At 41.9% G+C, this 20,136-nt stretch overlaps 1 protein-coding gene across 2 annotated transcripts in view; it reads right to left on the reverse strand.

The window, feature by feature from the left end:
* fam169ab (family with sequence similarity 169 member Ab) overlaps positions 1-18,327 on the reverse strand; it is a 44,844-nt gene extending 26,517 nt beyond the window's left edge. The window contains exons 1-4 of one of the 2 annotated variants that reach the window (XM_017681870.2): positions 18,054-18,327; positions 2,925-3,061; positions 414-513; positions 212-297 (exon numbers count right to left, since the gene is read on the reverse strand). In XM_017681870.2, coding sequence (XP_017537359.2) covers positions 212-297; positions 414-513; positions 2,925-3,059 — 321 coding nt within the window. In that variant the 5' untranslated portion in view covers positions 3,060-3,061; positions 18,054-18,327. The remainder of the gene's footprint in view (positions 1-211; positions 298-413; positions 514-2,924; positions 3,062-18,053) is intronic. The other variant, XM_017681871.2, reaches the window with a different exon arrangement.
* Between the last annotated feature and the right edge of the window lie 1,809 nt (positions 18,328-20,136).

The raw sequence follows: 20,136 nt of genomic DNA on the forward strand, positions 1-20,136 counted from the left end.
ATCAAACCACTGAAGCTAGAATGGTTTAATTAATGTTAACCAAGTCTAAATCACTTCATATCCTCCAACCTCAATCAATGGTATTTAGGACCTAAATATGACCATAAGCTAAAAGGTCTCACAGCTTCAGTTTATCAAAGACCACCCATCACACCTTTCTAAGACTGCTGGTTAAGGAAGATCATGGCCTTCTGGACATGTGAAGTAGTACCTCGATGAGGCCTTCTCGTGCAGGGTCCGCTGTTCTGAGGATGTCATCCACAGCACACCACTGGTCATCCAAAAACAAAGCCACAGCTAGGAAAGGATATAGAGAATGCATGTGTGGAACAATGAGAAAGCTAGTGTATATACATACTGTATTTTTGGTGGATGAATAGGGGTCGTTATTGGAGCTGAGATGTTCAGACTACCTGTGAACTGGTCCTCCGGGGCAAACAGAGCCAGGACTTTGTGCTTGAGATTTGCTCCATACAGAGGAACGAAGCCCACGTTGGACAGGCTGATGCAAATCTGAAACAGTTACAGCACAGAGCAGATGGACACGATGACCTATGAAACCTAGATGATAGCACTATGAAATTTGTTTCACCCTTGCTCCATCCCCCAAATTCTCCTTTATTTTTTTTCCTAAAACTACAATAACACAAACTTCAACAAAATGAATAGTTCTGTAATAGCAGGAAAAGTGTACACATAAATGAAACTCTCACATTCATTCACTAACTCGTTCACATTTAGTAAACTAAGGATTTCTCCACAAGGGGGTGCTATTAGCACTCAAAAAGTATCAAAGTGCATCACTGAGAAACAGCAAACCAGTATGAACCCAGATGTCATGAATGCAATTTTTCAGTTTCGGTTTCATTTTTTATTTTGGGAGAGCATGAAGTAAAAACACCTGAAACACCCTACGTTTGGCTGGCTTTACATGGTGAAACCTTCACACAAGTTGCTTGAAACTTACACAAAACTAATTCGCAAAAAGAATTTTTCAGCAACCTCATAGAACGAGTTTCAAAATACAGATAACATCACACCATCAAATCAAAAAATACCTTCATACCATTGATTTCACAGGATTAAAGGACAAGATGGTTTAAAGGATGGCTAAAAAGGAGGCCCCTTGCCTAGGCACATAAAGATGTGAGATGGAGTTTTTAATTGTCGGGTTTACTGAGTCAAAACAACAAATGTGAGTTTCTCAAAAACATTGTCACCAGATACGTTAACTAGCAAGCCAACACCAACAGATGTTTAAACAGCTGTGTCTATCAGAGGTTATTCATCTATAGCCTGCTGTTAACATACTTTATGTACTTGATTTATTTATTTTATTTACTTTTAAAGCTATATAATTTTACACAGAGCTCAGATTCATTTGGGAACCAAATGCTGAAAATTATTACAGAAGCGAGCCCGAGATGTGTTCCTCAAAGAACTCTTGGTGCTTCTAGGACAGAATCAGCAAGATATCATGTAGACTAGAACTTTAATGGCTACTTAACATTAACTTTAAAATGATTTACATATAAACAACACATAAAAAAACCAAAGTATACAGTAAAGAACCACTGATAGACAGATATATGACATATGGCAACACTGACATAGAAAAAAATAAAAAAAACAAAGATAAGTTGATTATTAAATTGCTGCAAAGATTTAAATTACAACTCATGGTTGACTTTACTTGGTGAAACCGACAGGGTGCTTTAAAAATATGAGCTGCTAATTTAGTCAACTAGTGGAGTAACATAGAGTTACTGCAACTGTTGCTCTGGATGGATGCTTGGCTTACTGGATGGCCAGTTAGCGTTCTCGAGTCATGTCGCAAACCTAACTCTGTCGTGCAGGTTTCTCCTGTACAACATCTGAAGATCTGACCCTTTCTCACTCGAGAGGCCGCCCAGGCGCTAGCGCAGTCTCTTGTCATCTCAAGGCTTGACTACTGCAACTGGCTTTTGGCTGGTCTTCCCACGCAGGCCATCAAGCCTCTGCAACTCATCCAGAATGATGCAGCATGGCTCATCTTCAATCTGCCCAAGTTCAGCCACGTCACCCCACTGCTGCGCTCCCTTCATTAGCTTCCAGCCCCTACCTACATGATGGCATGATGGTGAAATCTCAAACTGTACCACAAGCCCCTCGAGCTTTGAGTACAGCTCGGCTTGACCCGCCATCCTTCAAGGCACATGGAAGACCAGCATCGAGACTGTTCTCCGTACTGGCACCCAGGTGGGGGAACGAACTCCCACTGGCTGTCCAAACAGTGGAGTCTCTCGCGGTCTTCAAACGCAGACTGAAGACCGTCTCTTTATGCAGCACTTAAATGAGCACTGAATTAAGTATTAATTGTATTGTATTGCACTGCTCTGTGTTCAACTCTGCTCTTTTTCTCTCTGTATCAACAGTGGTGTTTTGTTTCTAGCAGTACCTGTCAGGACCAGCTTTCTCTCCAACCTATTGGTAACTAGCAAAGATACTTCCTCTAGACAGACAATGCACTTCTTGCAAGTCGCTCTGCATAAGAGCATCTGCTAATTGCTTTGTGTACCTGTAAAGTTGCATGGAAATTATGTTGCAGGCAACTTAAAATGCAACTAGTTGCTTGCGAGTTTCAATGTATAAAGCCACGCATTTAAATGTTTACATCCTAAATCTATTTTTATGTCTCAATTCTGAGATTCGGACTGTGTTCTCCACATAGTAGAGCGGTGTGGAGCAGGGGTCTTCAACTCCAGTCCTGGAGGTCCAGCGTGCAGCACAGTTTAGTAACCGTCCTACTCAAAAACACCTACTAAACCTGGCAATAAACAGGTGCTGAATCAGTTGTCTGGGCAAGGACAATCTTCAAACGGTGCTGGTCACGAGCACTCCAGGACCAGAACTGACCGTTTGTGTGCAAGTGAGAATGTTATTACCTTCCTCCCAGTGGTCAGTGTGAAGTACTGGCCATGCTCAGGGTCACTGTACAGTAGCTCAGACATGTAGCTATGGGCAGATCTCTCCAGCTCCTCATGGCTTACAGACACCAGCGCGTCCACAGGGAACTCCATCCCTACAGGGAGCAAAGGTAAAAAGGTCACTCAAGGGTCACTAACATTTTGTTATAACACTGAACACATCAGTGACTTCTGAGTTAGCCTCATAAACTGGAGCTAGTTTATTTTATGTAAATGGTCTTTATTTAATATTAGATCAGATTTTCCCGACTAAAAGCAGATTTGATCAACAATAGAAGTGTTTTTATATTTCATACGTTCATTCAAAAGAATAAAAACATGCGTTTTTTAGCTTGAGCTTGAAGTGTGTACTAAATGTCAGCATCTTCAATTCAACGCATCACTACTGTAAACTCTATGCTTACAAAGTACATCTTTTCATACTAATTTTCTTGAAATGCATGCCAGATTTATTAAATATGGTGGGATTTGATGAAGATTTTAACAAAAAACAGAAAAACCTGCACCATGACAAGAGGAAAAGTTACCTAAGATGAAAGGCTGAAACCAACCCTGCCCCATCTGATAACCGAGAGATTAACTCAAATAATGGGCCAATGCACGCGGCTAACGTCAAACCACCAAACCGCCCAGGTCATCTTCTACAGCACTTTTCGATATGATCAGCAAACTCCATCTAAAACCTTGGTTATGCTGGGTTAGCTTTGGCTCGCTAAGCTTCTCTGACTATGAGACTGTTTCGCTGTTAACGGGGCAAAAGATGTCAGCCTTGTGATTGGTCAGGGGAATGCTAACGGAAGCATTAACCAAGATTAAGGGGAGAAATATAGTGAAATATATCGGCCATTTATTGGTCATTGGAACACTATTCAAGGGGTACACGTTTACTGTTGGCCTGCAAGAACAAGTTTAACCTAATTAGAAAGAAAGCACGGATTTAGCTTCTTGGAAACTTGTTCCGGCATGGCACACTGTAATGCATATGTGCACAAATACAAGCAAAACCATAACGATTTACACTAACATCTCTAAGGCACGTCACCTTCTGTCACTCCTATGGTCTAGGATTTGTGGTCTAGGTTTAATCGAGCACAGTCAATGTCTGCTGATGCGTCCGGTGTGCCGCAGCCTGTAACTTTAAGATTCAGATACTTTAAGATACTACTACTACTACTAGTCAGAATTACACAGCACTTACATGAGCATTGGATTAAGTATTGTTTGCAATATATTTTGCTGCACTTATACATCATATTTTATTGTATTGCACTGTGTATTGTAGTTTACTGTATTGTATTGTATTGCACTGCATGGCACAGAGTTCTGTTTCTAGCAGTACCTGAGCTCAGGACCGTCTTTCTCTCTAACCTATTGGTAACTAGCAAAGATACTTTCTGTAGACAGACAAAGCACTTCTTGTAAGTCGCTCTGGATAAGAGCGTCTGCTAAATGCTGTAAATGTAAATAAGAGGTCTACGTGAAAGTTGCGTGCGAGTGTGCGCCAGGCTCTCTAAGGGAGGGTTTCTCACAATGTTATGAAGGAAAGGTTTCACCTCATAAAAGGCCCCAACACATCTCGTCTAATTAGAACGAGACATGTCTAACAGCCACTCTAAACTCCAGCCTGTAACAGCTGAACTCACTGACATTCCCAAACAATGAGAGAACAGACAGAAACATGCTCGCGCTGCCTGTTTCAGACACAGCTAACACTCACATACACACTTGTTCTCGGGCACCACTGCAGACTGCTGGCTGCTCTCCCAGCCGCGCTGACCTGAGTGAATCTCTAACTGTCAGACGCCATCTGTGTCACACTGCCAACCAGAGCGAGTACGCAACACACATGAAGCACACACACTCAATCCTGAGAGCGCGCCTTAAAACAGACATACACTGATAGTCACACAGTAAATGACAAAGAAAGGCCACTCTCAAGACGCCAAAACAGGACACCAGCGGACACCAGTAGATCGGCCATTCAAAGGACACTGCGCTGCACCTACTATGCTGTCTGGACCAGCAGCTCGAGCAATGCTGTACCTCAGCTATGAGGCCACCTGGATCAGCCAAGTGAGTGACACTGCACCACCGCTACGAGGCTGCCTGGAGTGGCTGCTCGAGTGATGCTGCACCGCAGCTTTGAGGCTGCTTGGATCGGCTGCTTGAGGGAAGCTACACCACTGTTTGGCTGCTCAAATAACAACGCACTACAACTTTGAGGCTTAAGGGACACTGCACTACAGAGCTAGGACACTGCCTTGATGGGCTGCTTGAGTCACACTGTACTGCAGTTACAAGGCTACTTGGAATGGTCATTTGAGGGGTGGGTTGCTGCTACAAAGCAGCCTGGAGTGGCCGCTCAAGGGTTGCTGCACCGCAGCTACAAGGCTGGCTGGACTGCCTGGACTCGAAGGTTGCTGCACCAGCTGCCTGGGCTGGCCACTCAACGGACACTGTACCACAGCTACAAGGCTGCCTTAGAAGGCCACTCGAGTGAAGCTGCATCACAGCCATGAGGCTGCCTGGACCAGCTGCTCAAGTGATGCTGCACTGCAACCACAAGGCTGATGGGACCAGATGCTCAAATGATGCTGTAGTGTTGCAGCAATGAAGGTGCTTGGACCCGTGGTGTTCAGCTGCATGAGTGATCTATAGACTTAAATAAAACTAAACTACCTGCTATATCTATTTGTTAAAAAACTTTTTCTCCTCAACGCAAGGCAACACACATCTTGAAAATCCACCAACGGGACTGAATTTATCAGTCGACTGCTGAGTTTGGTGAAAAACATTAGATAATTCGGCCTGTTATTTTCTCAGGGGAAGAGAAAGAAAAACACTGGGCAAACTTTGGTCCCTTTAAGGCTCCGAATGTTTGGCAGTCTCTGGAGAAAAACTCTCCTCTGCCCAGAAACGGTGGTCATTATGTGCATGTCTAAAAAAACAAAAAAACAAAAAAAGCTTGTTATCAAGAGCATGTTCAGCAGGGCATTCAGACAGCTCTGCACTTCACACAGCTGACTGGTTCAGGTATCATGGGAGTCTAGAAGGTTTTATCAGCTCTGTTAATGCTACGTACGTGTGAAATGCTCTGAAACGCTTTGCTGCTGAATTATGGCCAGTTCTGGCATATAAAAACAGTCCCCAGCCCAAGAACTCAGGCTGTGGAGAGAGAGGGAGTGAAGGTGGCCATGCTGAAGGTAACAGTGACAACTGCATGCAGATGTTTGGGCACCACAATCAAGATATTTTGTTGATTTTCAAAGTAAAAAGGAGTTGACACAACTTCTCCAACAAACTATTGTTCTAGTTACTTTATACAGTTGTTATATTTGGCGAACCTAAAAAACAGACGTGGACAAGTTCGGACATCCTTATAAGTCCATACTGATTAACGCCGCCTTCGGCAGACTTTGCAGGTTAAAAACATTTTTGGAAGCCACTTCTAGTTCTGGCATCTTTGTTGGGCCGTCTTGTATGTACATGTTTCAGGTCATGGGACTGTGAGGGTCATTCAAAAAGCTCCAATTCGCACTTCAACGTGGATTTTGTTATCATTATCTGCTGTAGAAACGAGCCTCTTATCAGATTCGATTTCCTGACTTATGGTCACATTTCCAGAATTTGCTGATATTCATCTACATGTGCAGTGTTTGCTGCTGGCTGCCACACTATCTCAAAGCATAATGATCAAAGATCTACTTCTATACTGGACAGCTGGCAAGGTGTTCCGGTCATCAAATGCTGCTCCTTTTTTTCCTACACCCTTTCCTACGCCCTTTACTGACTGTGTAAGCACATGCGTGTTGTATTTGAATGCTGTTGATATACTCTCTCACGAATGTCAGCTGTTATTAAATAGTTCTCTCCCTCTCCTTTACTTTTCCTTCCTTTATTGTACTTTTCCTTCCATCATTTCATTCTCTTTTCTTCATTCCTCATTCCTCTTTCTTTTTCCTTTCTCATTTCCTTCTTTTGCTCCATTTCTTTATCTTTCATGTTTTTCTTCCTTCTGTTTGCATACTTTTTTATTCAATTACCTTCTTTTCCTTTTCCTCTTCCTTTTTTCTCTCCTCTATTCTATCCTTTCATTTACTTTCATTCCATCTTATTTCTTTGTTTCATTTCTCATGCTTTCTTCCTTTCTTTACATGTTTTGTTCTTTCTTCTGTTTCTTCTTCATAGCCCACGTTGGCTAGTTCTCCCTTTCTTCTTACCATTCTTTTTTTTTTCTATCTTTCTTTTCTACGCCTTATGAGCACTGTATTTCCTTAAGTAAACCCAAATGTTGTATTTGATGCTTGTTGCATTAATTAATTGACTGATTAATCGATTCATTGATTAACACCACCATAAAATGTATGCTTGGTGCAGCCTTATTGGTTCCTAATCTCAGCCTCAAACTTATGCAGTATTGTTCACCATCAAGCATTCAGAAGCACAAACACCTTCAGGCCTCAACGGAACCCCCTCTAAATTCCCCAACTCTACCCCCCCCCTCCCCACCACCCCCACCCCCACCCCAACACCACACCACAAACACACTCACTCTCTTTTTCACACACATTCCAGCTGCATTCCTGCACTCAAACTGAGAGGTGTTTCAGAGTGAACAGCTGACCTGCTCAGGTCATTCCTCCCCGACCAGTTGACCCAGTGTACCAGAGACTACAGACAACAAGCTTCCATAAGAGAAACACAGACTCACTGAAACACACAGGCCTTTACAGATAAAACACAGTTTTTTTCCCCTATCAGGGGAACATTAATCCCAAAATCTCTAAAATGACCTTCATTCAGTTATTCACCAATAGATCCTCCACTATTCTTAAGACTAGTCAAGGTGTTTCCTTCATCAAATGCTTTCTCCTAAATATACATTTCCTGAACACGGATTATTAGCAGGGGGCAGTTTGATGATATGGCATCATATAATATTATTTTGTGGGTAAAAAAGGACCATAACAAATGAAGTATAATAAAGTTAATAATTATGTAGTTTTAAATGATTAGTTATAACAATTAAACATTATTATTACTTTTAATAACATTTTTAATATCCAGAAAAAAAAACTATACAAAAATCAATATCATGAATTAAGTTCTTCTTCTTCTTCTTCGTCGTCTTCGTCTTCTTCTTCGCCACAGCAGATCATCTGCCTCCATCTTGCCCTATCCACTGCCTCCTCTACTTTTACACCAACCATCTCCATGTCCACCTTCACTACATCCATAAACCTTCTCTGAGGTCTACCTCTTCTCCTTCTGCCTGGCACCTCCATCTCCAACATACTTTGGCCAATATATCCACTATTCCTCCTCAACACATGTCCAAACCATCTCAACCTGGCCTCTCTGGCTTTATCTCCAAACTACCTTCACTAAAGTCTTAAAAAAAGAAGACTATAAACAAGAAACGGCTATAAACAGACAATTTCTCACTTAATAACTGGCATATCCAAACTATTTAGAGCATTGAACAGAATATGTAAAAATATCCACTTGTTTGCAGTTTATAATATTCAAATCTGCATTTAATAACTTCCTGTGATAGATCTACATCACTGAGTCTACAGCACAGTGAGCGTGTGAGTAACGGGAGCAGTCATAGTAGTGACTCTAAAAACAGTGCAACCCTGTATAAGCAGGGACAGAGAGTGGCACAGCATAACGTTACATAACAGCTGTTTACAGGAGCCGAAAATGCCACTGGGACTGGACTTTGATTGACAACTCCCAGATCCTCTCTCAGAGCAGATAAGAAGACACAGCAAAACAAGAAGGCCCTCTGTCTCAAGGAGTGACACAAACTTACACGCGCTGTGATGACGCAGCTGACAAGATGGTCATTCATTGTTGTCGGGGACGCTCCGAGTCCCTCTAGCATTCAGTGGACGAGTGTTGTGGTCATACGCATCTCAGATAACCCGGTTTGAGTGATCAGATCAAAGCGTCTACAAGATGTTGGTATTTCCATGTGGCTTAAACGCAGCTCCAGAAACCTCCTGATCAGCGTAAAGCTGCGTCTGTCCTCAAACAGAAACGACCCACGAGACTGTGTTCACGTAGAAGCGTAAAGGCTACGGTGCTCTGATGAAAGTCGATTAGATAGTCCTTTGCTGCTATCAGGGAACGCTTTAGCACCCATACTACAGATGTTCTGAGGTCCTACGCAACCCTGATAACCTGGTATGAGTGACCGGATCGTGATGCGTCACCAAAACCCTGATAAAACCTCGTATAAAACCCTCTGAGGTCAACGAACGCACCAGCACATCAAATGAAATGTTTGTGTTTCTATTAATGTCTTTGCAATAAAGTAGAGTCGCATTTTCATTTCCATCCCTTCACGAGAAAGGATGTGAGTCACAGCCAGAGTTATGAGCTTATGAAGAGGGGCTGAGATACAGGTCACCCGTGTAACTGATACACGCGTCATCGGCGTAACCGAGACTACCAGAAACTGATCATGGACACCCAGGAAATCACTAAAGAAGGGCTGAACGATTTGTGGAAAATATCTAATTGGGATCTTTCAGACTAATATTGTTAACTAGCAAAACATACTTAGTGCTTTGTCTGTCTAGAGAAAGTAAGTCGCTCTGGATAAGATGTAAATGTTGTAAATGTAAAATCGCAACTGCAATTTAAATTGCAAATTTTTTAATTAAGATTCTGGCCTGACTTTTTTTGGCCAAGAAGACCAGAACATTCACCTTTTTTGGCCTGAGGCTCGACCCCCGAACACGGTGTGTGAAACTGCCTGTAAGTTGTGGTTGTGATGTCACAACACATGGAGGTTTGGTTGGTCTAACTCACCTACAGACAGTTCACAAACTCTTATTAGGTTCCGTTTCCCCTCTTAAAACCTAAAACAACTTTTTTGCTAAAAGTACACCCTAAATAACATTGGTTCTTCAAGGGTTCTTTAGTAAAGACGACGATTCTATGTAGAACCATAAGGACCCATTTGCATGCATAGAACGTTCTTTGCATGATGAAACAGTTCTTTAGATTGATGGAGAATGTGTTGCATATACACAGAACCTTTTTGAAAAGAGTTCTCTATAGGGCCAAAATGTTCTGCTACTGTAATAAGCTTGACATCAACAAGCAACAAAGTAACAGTACCAGAACCCTTTTTAGGTTCTCCAATCTGAAGAACCGTTTCACCATGCAAAACTTTTTATGCATGCAAATGGGTTTGAGTGTTCATGGCTCTGTCTTTACGAAAGAACCATCTTTTTTAAGAACCTTGAAGAACTCTCTTTAAGACTGTTTGGCTATAATTAAAGAAAATTGCAGCTCTTGCAATTTGAAAATTCCATCTTAAATTGTGATTTTGATATAAAAATGATTAGTCACTCAGCCCTAGCAGCCTATAGGAGCTAACACAGTTCTCAGGAGAAACGTCTGAGCAGGCTCATTCTGTGTTCATGAAGATGCAAGAAGACAGCTCCTTTGACCACAGTGACCTAATATTTTGTAATTATATTCACTTTTTACCTGAAAATGGGTGGATTTAGGCCCCCCAGGCTCCCACCCTGATGTCAGAAACCTCATACACAAGTCTCTTAGAGACTTTTTAACTTGACAAGTGCTTGGTGATTTACACATGCAGTAAGCTTCAAGCTAACTGGTGAAGTATAAGTGTCCAGTACGAGTTACATTAGCCTTGTAGCTCCAGAGCTCTGACTACATTTGGAGAAAGAAGAAACTGTTTTTTGTCCAAATTCTCACATTAAGCTGTTCCTGAGTTGTTCTAGTTTGTGGTCCTGTGAGAAGGCTGCCAGTTCTCCCTCTTCAATACTGCAGCAGCACGTCCTGCCTGTTCACTGTTGTTGCCCTCAGGACTAGCATTTTGGCAGCATCTGACCGAAGCTTTAGTCTGCGCTTCACTGTTCGTGTCGCCAGAGAATGCCAGCGAACGCTCTCTCCAAAACAAAATCGCCCAAGTGCAGAGCAGCGCGAGCCAGGCAGCATAAAACACAACAACAACAACAACAACAACAACAACAACAACAACAACAACAACAACAACAACAACAACAACAACAACAACAACAACAACAACAACAACAACAACAACAACAACAACAACAACAACAACAACAACAACAACAACAACAACAACAACAACAACAACAACAACAACAACAACAACAACAACAACAACAACAACAACAACAACAACAACAACAACAACAACAACAACAACAACAACAACAACAACAACAACAACAACAACAACAACAACAACAACAACAACAACAACAACAACAACAACAACAACAACAACAACAACAACAACAACAACAACAACAACAACAACAACAACAACAACAACAACAACAACACTCTTTGTTCTCAAAAGCACCCAAACGGCGAGCTTTACCTTTTTCTAACTTTTTCAGCATCCAGAAACCACAAAAGCACAGAACACTTAGCTGCTAAAAGGTGTCATATTTGAAAATCTCAGGGGTACCAGGGCGAACCCGATTTTTTTGCCCTAATGTGACTCAGATCAGATGTTTTCAGGGCTGTGTGGATACGCAAATCTGACCCGAGTCACTTTGGCCATGTTCACATTACAAGTCTCGTTGCTCAAATCCGATCTCTGACACGAGTATTTTCACCTAAAATGAGTTCATGAAGCGAGTCTTGTTATAAAAATGATAACAGGACATCAGAGCCAGAATCACTCTTTCAGTACTTTTAATTTTGATACTTAAGGACATTTGAAGGCAAATACTTTAGTACTTTTACTCAAGTGGAGGTCTAAAGGGAGGAACTTCTACTTTTACTGGAGTGATATTTTACCTTGGGGGTCTCTACTTTAACTCAGGTACATGGTTCGTCCACTTCGTCCACCGCTGGTGGTGTAGAACTCAGGTGTAACTGTTGTCCCATAGATGTTGTTGAGGTGGGAGATTCAGAGCGCACTTTACATTGCAGTGCATGCTGGAGACTGTAGTGCAGCACGCTGTGAAACAGGCTTTTATTAATAGAAAATTAAAATGCATATGCGGACCAAAGAGGCTTGTGATTCGCTAAAATCACACGCAGAGCGCGTCGGTCAACACAAGCTGGTGCACAGCGTTCCACACCACCACCGCCGCCCACCCCCCTCACCCCAACAAAAGATGACCCCGTATCTTCAGACATTTTAGTGGTCACTCAAAACTATGCACTGTTTTTATCAGCAGCTCGTACTGAAGCATTGAAGCAGTTCAAGTCAGAGACTGCAGTGGGGGCTGGGTGGTCCCCGATTCCTAGCTTGAGAAGGGGTCGAATGTCAATCGGATCTTTTCTGCCCATTAGTGAGAGGCCCTTACTAAAAGAAGGCAATTATCTGCGGACTCAAGTCACTGGAGGTTGCAGTCCTCAACAGGGGGATGCTTAGATAAACTGGGTTACAGTTGTTAGACATCTGGCCAATATTACAGTCATTCACCCTTCATTACAAGCTGGTCCACAAAGTCAGGAAACGACAAATAAGACAATATTCCAACCTGACTTGTTCCTATAATATCACAGTACTTAAAGACATTTTTATGGCACACGATAATCATCACGATACAGTTTTTTTCTATACATTAGAAAAGAGAAAATAGAAAAAAAACGAATAATTATAATATTATCAACACTAATAATAACAATAATAGTAATAAACCTACACCTACAGTGATTTTTATTCAATGTTTTACATACTGTACTGCACCAAGTCCAATTACACAGGCCTAATTGTGCTCACTTTGTATTGAAACATGTAGGTACTCAGTGCTTTAAGTGCCGATACCCACAATATGCTCTTATTGTGTCATAATTTGACAATAAAATATTCCCATATTGGCCAAAACAACTTGTTACTCAGTATTGTTCAATCCTAGAGAACCTATGGGTTTGCGCTGCATGCATACACCCACTTAGTGAACGTTGTGGAGGTCAGCAGGAAGACGATGACACTCCGCCTCATAACTCATCTCATTAATAACCAGCTCTACGCACTCAGTGCAATTTAGGTCAGACATGAAATAATGAAATAATAATAATGACTCAGCGTAATGTGTGCGAGTCTAATCTGGGGCACATTTATCAAGCCTCACCGATCCAAGACCGGCTTGCATGTCCTATTAAAGCTGCTTTTACAGGCCCACACGCACTCTCTGAGGGCAAGGCCTACCTGCACGCTAACATCAGGCTAATCCCTATTGAACCATGGAGGAAGTTTCATTAGCTCTTCTAAGTGGGATTCCCTGTAATCCCATTAGGAAGGCACTAGAGCCAGTAGCCCCTTTCAAACCGAAAACCCAGAACACTGCCGTATTAGCTTTTCAGGTGAGGCTTGAGAATTCCCAATGGAGCCTGTGCTGTGAAAATGTCTGTTTGTGACAAATTAGCATTGCATTTACTGAAGATAAAGATTTATTCAAAACTTGTACCACCCATGCAAAAAAGCAATTTCCCCCCCAGACCTAATAACTGGTTCTGCCACCCTCCGCAGCAACAACTGCAATCAAACTTCGGTCTTTGACGTCGGAATTTTGGCCCACTCTACTTTGCAGAACTGTTCTAATTTGGCTACATTAGTGGGTTTTCCAGTATGAGCTGCCTGTTTAAGGTCTTGCCACAGCATCTGAATGGGATTCAGGTCAGGACTTTGACTCGGCCACTCCAAAACCTAACTTGCTTTCTTCTTAGCCATTCAGGGATGGACATGCTTGTGTACTTTGGATCACTGTCCTTCTGTATAACCCAACTGCGCTTGAGCTTTAGGTCATGAATTGACGAGCGGACATTCTTTCAGGATAAAATGCCTGACCATTATAAACATAAACAAAGTGACTTTCTGTGCTCCAAACCACATCAACTAGAATTCATAGATGTGATTTAGTTGAGAAAAGTTGTGTGTCAAATATTTCTGGTGACGGTTTGGGTGACTAATGACTTTGTCAGCAACGTTAGCATCATATTTCCAATTCTAAACTAAAGACCAGCAAAATTTGGTCCCCACACGTCCTGCACGGTCAAATGCATTCAGGATACGTGGAAAATCATGTAAATGTGACTATTTTGCCAAACGATTCTCTAGCACTATGTTGCCGTCCCATGATCAGAATTTTGCCATGAGTCCTTCAGCTATGCACAGTATTAACTTTTAGGGGCTTTTACAACTTGGTGTTGTACAGACCCTTATACTCATACAGGCAGGTGACAATATTTGAAATTGAGGTCAAAAGCACACATTTACTGACCACAACACTGACAACAATCAGCCTGTCAGCAAGAACAGTCCATCCAAAACATAAAGGGGGACATTATGATACGGCAGCAGTGCATCAACACCTCATTACAAGGACGAATGACCATTTCAGCGTTCAAACCACCAGCACTGGTCAACAGAGAGGTGAAAACCCTGATATAATCAAAAGATTCACCATATTCTCCACAAGTGGGAGAGTCCATGTGCTGCGAACACCAAGAAGACATAGCAGGCCGGTTGTGGCAGTTGTGTTATGCTGTGGGCGACAGCTTGTCACTGCAAATGAATACAAAGACATTCTGACTGACCACCATCAACAGTGCCGCCACTCACAGGGAATAAGGGCTCACTTTTGGAAATGATGTAAATCATATGCTTTGGCCTTCACAGTCACCAGACTGAACATTTTGGACTGACTGTTCAACTCAAGTTCATATCACCCACCCATAGGTACAACTGCATGTGTGAAAGGGGGGCTGGCGACAGGCAAACAGCAGGCAGGAGGTGAGGGGGGCCTGTTCACAGCAACACTGGGGGAGGGGAATCTGACTTTCAGAGGAAAGGGAGAAGCATTTGAGTGCTAGCGCTGGATAGAACCGGTTCGACGCAACCACAAAACTGGCCGAGCCTCATTTTGACTCCACATGAGGGCCTCGCCTCCCCGGTTAGACTCTTATGCTATCTGGAGGAGGGAGGGACCAACAAATAACAGAAATATTCATGAAATAATCTAATATTAGCTTTCAAAAACAACCTGTCCAGCTAGATTTTCACTACTGAATGTGGCAGAGCGGTCAGTAGGTGCACCTTCTCAACTTTCATCAAAACTACATGTTACAAGATATTATCTAATCAAGAGGCGAGTTACTTCAAAGTTTTTCATTTGGTTATATATGAATCAAAAGTGTCAGCGTCTCAATGTTTGGTTAGCCCGCAGTTTACTAGACTCACTTTTACTCCACCCCCAAAAAACCAAATGCCGTTTGATTTGAAGGTCCCAGAATGTTGGACCCCCTCTTGGTTCATCCACACAAAAAGAGAACAGCATGTTCCTTCGGCCGAGGAACCAACGCCCCCTCCACACGCCTCACACATCTTTGAACGTTCTTCAAAAAGCAGAAGGCAGGAAAAACAACTAAACTGAATGTCAGGAATCAGAAGTGACCTAATAACTGTAACCCGAATGCTAGGAATCATAATTCACCTCATACGTGTTGCCTGAGGGCCAGAAACACAATGCAGGAGGATGTGGTGCTTCACATCAAGTCACTACAGAAAGACCTAGAATTTGTGCCTCAATCCACAACCAAAAATCCCTGAAGTGCCACTTAAAGGGGGGTTTCTAAAACTAACACGCGATGCTATTTGTTAGTCTTATTGTACTGTTTTGAGAGAATTCACAGTTTTATATTTACAGCGTTTGGCTGACGCTCTCATCCAGAGCGACTTACAATTTGATCATTTTACACAGGGAGGCCAAGGCGGTGTTAGGAGTCTTGCCCAAGGACTCTTATTGGTATAGTGTAGGGTGCTTGCCCTGGTGGGGGATTGAACCCCAGTCTACAGTGTAGAAGGCAGAGGTGTTAACCACTACACTAACCAACCACACCCTTACATTCTTTTAGGTTTTCAATGCTCTCTAACTACAATACCCAGCATGGATTATGCAAATATATCCCGCAGCCCAAAGCCAAATCATGACTGCTAGCATAGCCGCTCAAGTAAATGCTAATAAACACAGACAGGGTGTATCTGGCTTCCTTCCTTCCATTTCTAAATGCTCACCATCAAACAACCACTCCACCTGTAGCTCCTCCCACCTTCTAAATACATCATCAGAAGGTGGTTTCAGTCACTAAACTGGATATTTTCCCTCTAGAGACTACGGCATGCTCTGGGAAGCAATTATGCGAGTTTACAACACATATAGCGATACGTACATCTTTTCATTTTGGCCAGAGTGTTCAGGTTTTTTTCCACAAACTCCACAATCAGATATTTAATGAAGTAGATTACAGCATGTTATCCGAAGTAAAGAGACCACAAGTGCAGGCCTACACTGGTTTACCATAATGCTGACTAACCATGCTGCTTTTTTCAGTTCTGTAACTCTGTAGCATCACATCTGACCGAAAATTTGCATAATATCAATGATATACAGCATCTCCAAATAACATTGGCAGCATTTGTTTTCTAGCTTTGTAATCATTTTTTCTGTACTTTAAATCGCGCTATCCAGACCTAGCGTCTCTCGGCAGTGCCTGCCGTTTACTGGGTGCTTCAGCTTGGTTCTGAAACCTATAAAAACACAAAAATACTAAGTTTCCTTTCAGGAAATGTGGTTTGTGTGTGGCTCACATCTCCAGCCACGTTTAAAGTTCCCTCTGGTGTCATCTTAAGAGAAGCAGAACACAACAGTCCGATCAAAACACACAAAGGCAGGTTTGTAAGATGTTTTTTCGGCATGGACAGGCAGCAGCCAGCGATAACTTACGTCTACATTTACAGCATTTGGCTGACGCTCTTATCCAGAGTGACTTACAATTTGATCATTTTACACAGGTAGGCGAAGGCAGTGTTAGGAGTCTTGCCCAAGGACTCTTATTGGTATAGTGTAGGATGTTTGGGGATTGAACCCCAGCCTACAGCCTGGAAGGCAGAGATGTTAACCACTATCCTATACCAACCACAATAACTTCAATTCCCTTATTAATTCCAACTTGAATCCGAGATAGCAGACCGTTCTGGCCCGATCCTGGCTTTCACAAGCGAGCGCCGGGTGACCGCCAGGCAGATGTCAGGCACGCAGGCCAGAATGCCTCGTGGTTATAAGCGTGGGCCGATTGTGCCATCATTGTTGTTACGGCCCAGCAAGGTAGTTGGGACAGATTTGGCCCACATTCATTAGTTCTACTCTTTTTACTGAGTGCAGACCTGATCTGGGCCAAGGGCCCAGCCATACACTAGACCAAAACAAGCCTAAGAATATGGGCCAAACAACTTTTGCTAACAAGAATCATCCAATATGGTACCAACTTAGCACTACTGCTAGCATTAGTTAAACCCACTAGCATAAATGTAAACACAGTCAAAGCAAATGACCAGCATTCACACTTTCAGTGGAAAATATGGAAAAAGGGCTAAGCTGGAAAGCTTAATACAGGTGTAAATGGGTAAATGTGTTGGCTAGGTTCACAGTAAAGCCAGACTACACCTGAAATCTGTTATTAGAAAGAGACGGATTCCCTTTACTGAACCGACTCTTTCGAACTGTCCGTTTAAATGAATCAAATGTTCGATGAAAAGATTCGCGATTCAAGAATGCATTCCCCGATTCAGTGAGTCAGATGTCTGATACCGCTACTCACAAATGGACAAATCAACAACCACCGGCTGTTTTGTGCCGTGACTAAGACAGAAAAAGATTATCATTAAATGTTAAGGCTCAATCCTTCACTCTATAACACGGATAGAATCACAGTGCCGAATAGCTACTGAACAGTTCGATTCGGTCGGACTTCCGTTGAATGAAGAACCGATTCCTTCATGACTCGGATACAGCCGCCGGTTTAATCCCACTAATGTTGAACTACGAGCAGAACCATGTACCAAAAAAATGCATCCACTTTTAATTTCACCTGCATTTTACAGTCGACCCTCCTCTTTATGAAGCAGACGAAGCTTCTTATTCGAATCTTCCCGTTCCACCATAAACAGTGCAGAATGGAACTGCTGCACCATTTAAGGTGGAACGGGAGGACTCCAGCTCACTCCAGCCTCGTGTTTGTTTGTTTGCTTGTTGTGAAAGATTGCTTACTCACCTTCGTCTGGCTGGCGAGGCTCTGTCCGTCTGTCTGTGCTCTCTTTAGCTTCAGATGCTGTGAATCGCAGCTTCCAGCGCAGGGAGCTCTCTCGTAGCGGGAGTGTTCGCCAACCGTCTGTGCGCGTGTGTGTGTATAGGCCTGCGCGCGCTTGCTCTGTTCGACCAAGGGCACGCGCGGAGATAAAATAAATAAATAAACGTGCCGTTAAGTTTTTAACTTTTTTCGTCAGAGAAGGTCTGAAACTGTTAAAAGTAAAAGGAGCAAAGACCTGAACTTAAGCTGTGAAGTGTTTTTTTCTCCACCTGTATTGTGACAAGCCCCGCCTCCTGCGCTATGATTGGCAAGTAGTTTATTGTCTCATAAACTGCGAGCCAATATTTTCAGACCTTGCGAGTTGTAAGTCAATGCTCTCGGACCTTGTAGGTTCTAAGCCATTCATATCAGACCTGATGTGCTGTCAGCCAATCATATCAGAACTTGTAAGCTGTAAGCCAATCATATCAGACCTCAGAAATTGTAGGCCAATTATATCAGAGCTCATAAGTGGTTAGCCAATCATATCAGACCTTGAAAGTTGTAGGCCAGTCATATCAGACCTTGTAAGCTGTAAGCCAATCATATCAGACATTGTAAGTTGTAATGCATCATATCAGACCTCATAAGTTGTAAGCCAATCATATTAAATGTCATAAATTGTAGGCCAATCATATCAGACATTGTAAGTTGTAAGCCAATCATATTAAATGTCATAAATTGTAGGCCAATCATATCAGACATTGTAAGTTGTAAGCCAATCATATCAGACCTCATAAGTTGTAAGCCAATCATATTAAATGTCATAAATTGTAGGCCAATCATATCAGACATTGTAAGTTGTAAGCCAATCATATTAAATGTCATAAATTGTAGGCCAATCATATCAGACCTCATAAGTTGTAAGCCAATCATATTAAATGTCATAAATTGTAGGCCAATCATATCAGACATTGTTAGTTGTAATGCGATCATATCAGACCTCATAAGTTGTAAGCCAATCATATTAAATGTCATAAATTGTAGGCCAATCATATCAGACATTGTAAGTTGTAAGCCAATCATATTAAATGTCATAAATTGTAGGCCAATCATATCAGACCTCATAAGTTGTAAGCCAATCATATTAAATGTCATAAATTGTAGGCCAATCATATCAGACATTGTTAGTTGTAAGCCAATCATATCAGACCTCATAAGTTGTAAGCCAATCATATTAAATGTCATAAATTGTAGGCCAATCATATCAGACTTCAGACGTTGTCAGTCAATCATATTAGAACTTGTAAGATGTAAGCCAGTCGTATAATACCTTAAAAGTTGTAGGCCAATTATATCAGACCTCATAAGTTGTAAGCCAATCATATTAAATGTCATAAATTGTAGGCCAATCATATCAGACCTCATAAGTTGTAAGCCAATCATATTAAATGTCATAAATTGTAGGCCAATCATATCAGACCTCATAAGTTGTAAGCCAATCATATTAAATGTCATAAATTGTAGGCCAATCATATCAGACATTGTAAGTTGTAATGCATCATATCAGACCTCATAAGTTGTAAGCCAATCATATTACAAGTCAAAAATTGTAGGCCAATCATATCAGACATTGTAAGTTGTAAGCCAATCATATTAAATGTCATAAATTGTAGGCCAATCATATCAAATCTCATACATTGTCAGCCAATCATATTAAAACTTGTAAGTCATAAGCCAATCATATCAGACCTCAAAAATTGTAAGCCAATTATATCAGATCTCATAAGTGGTTAGCCAATCATATCAGACCTTGAAAGTTGTAGGCCAATCATATCAGACCTTGAAAGTTGTAGGCCAATCATGTCAGACATTGTAAGTTGTAATGCATCATTTCAGACCTCATAAGTTGTAAGCCAATCATATTAAATGTCATAAATTGTAGGCCAATCATATCAGACCTCATAAGTTGTAAGCCAATCATATTAAATGTCATAAATTGTAGGCCAATCATATCAGACCTCATAAGTTGTAAGCCAATCATATCAGACATTGTAAGTTGTAAGCC

Source organism: Pygocentrus nattereri, chromosome 16, assembly GCF_015220715.1.
Source record: "Pygocentrus nattereri isolate fPygNat1 chromosome 16, fPygNat1.pri, whole genome shotgun sequence".
NCBI lineage: Eukaryota > Metazoa > Chordata > Actinopteri > Characiformes > Serrasalmidae > Pygocentrus > Pygocentrus nattereri.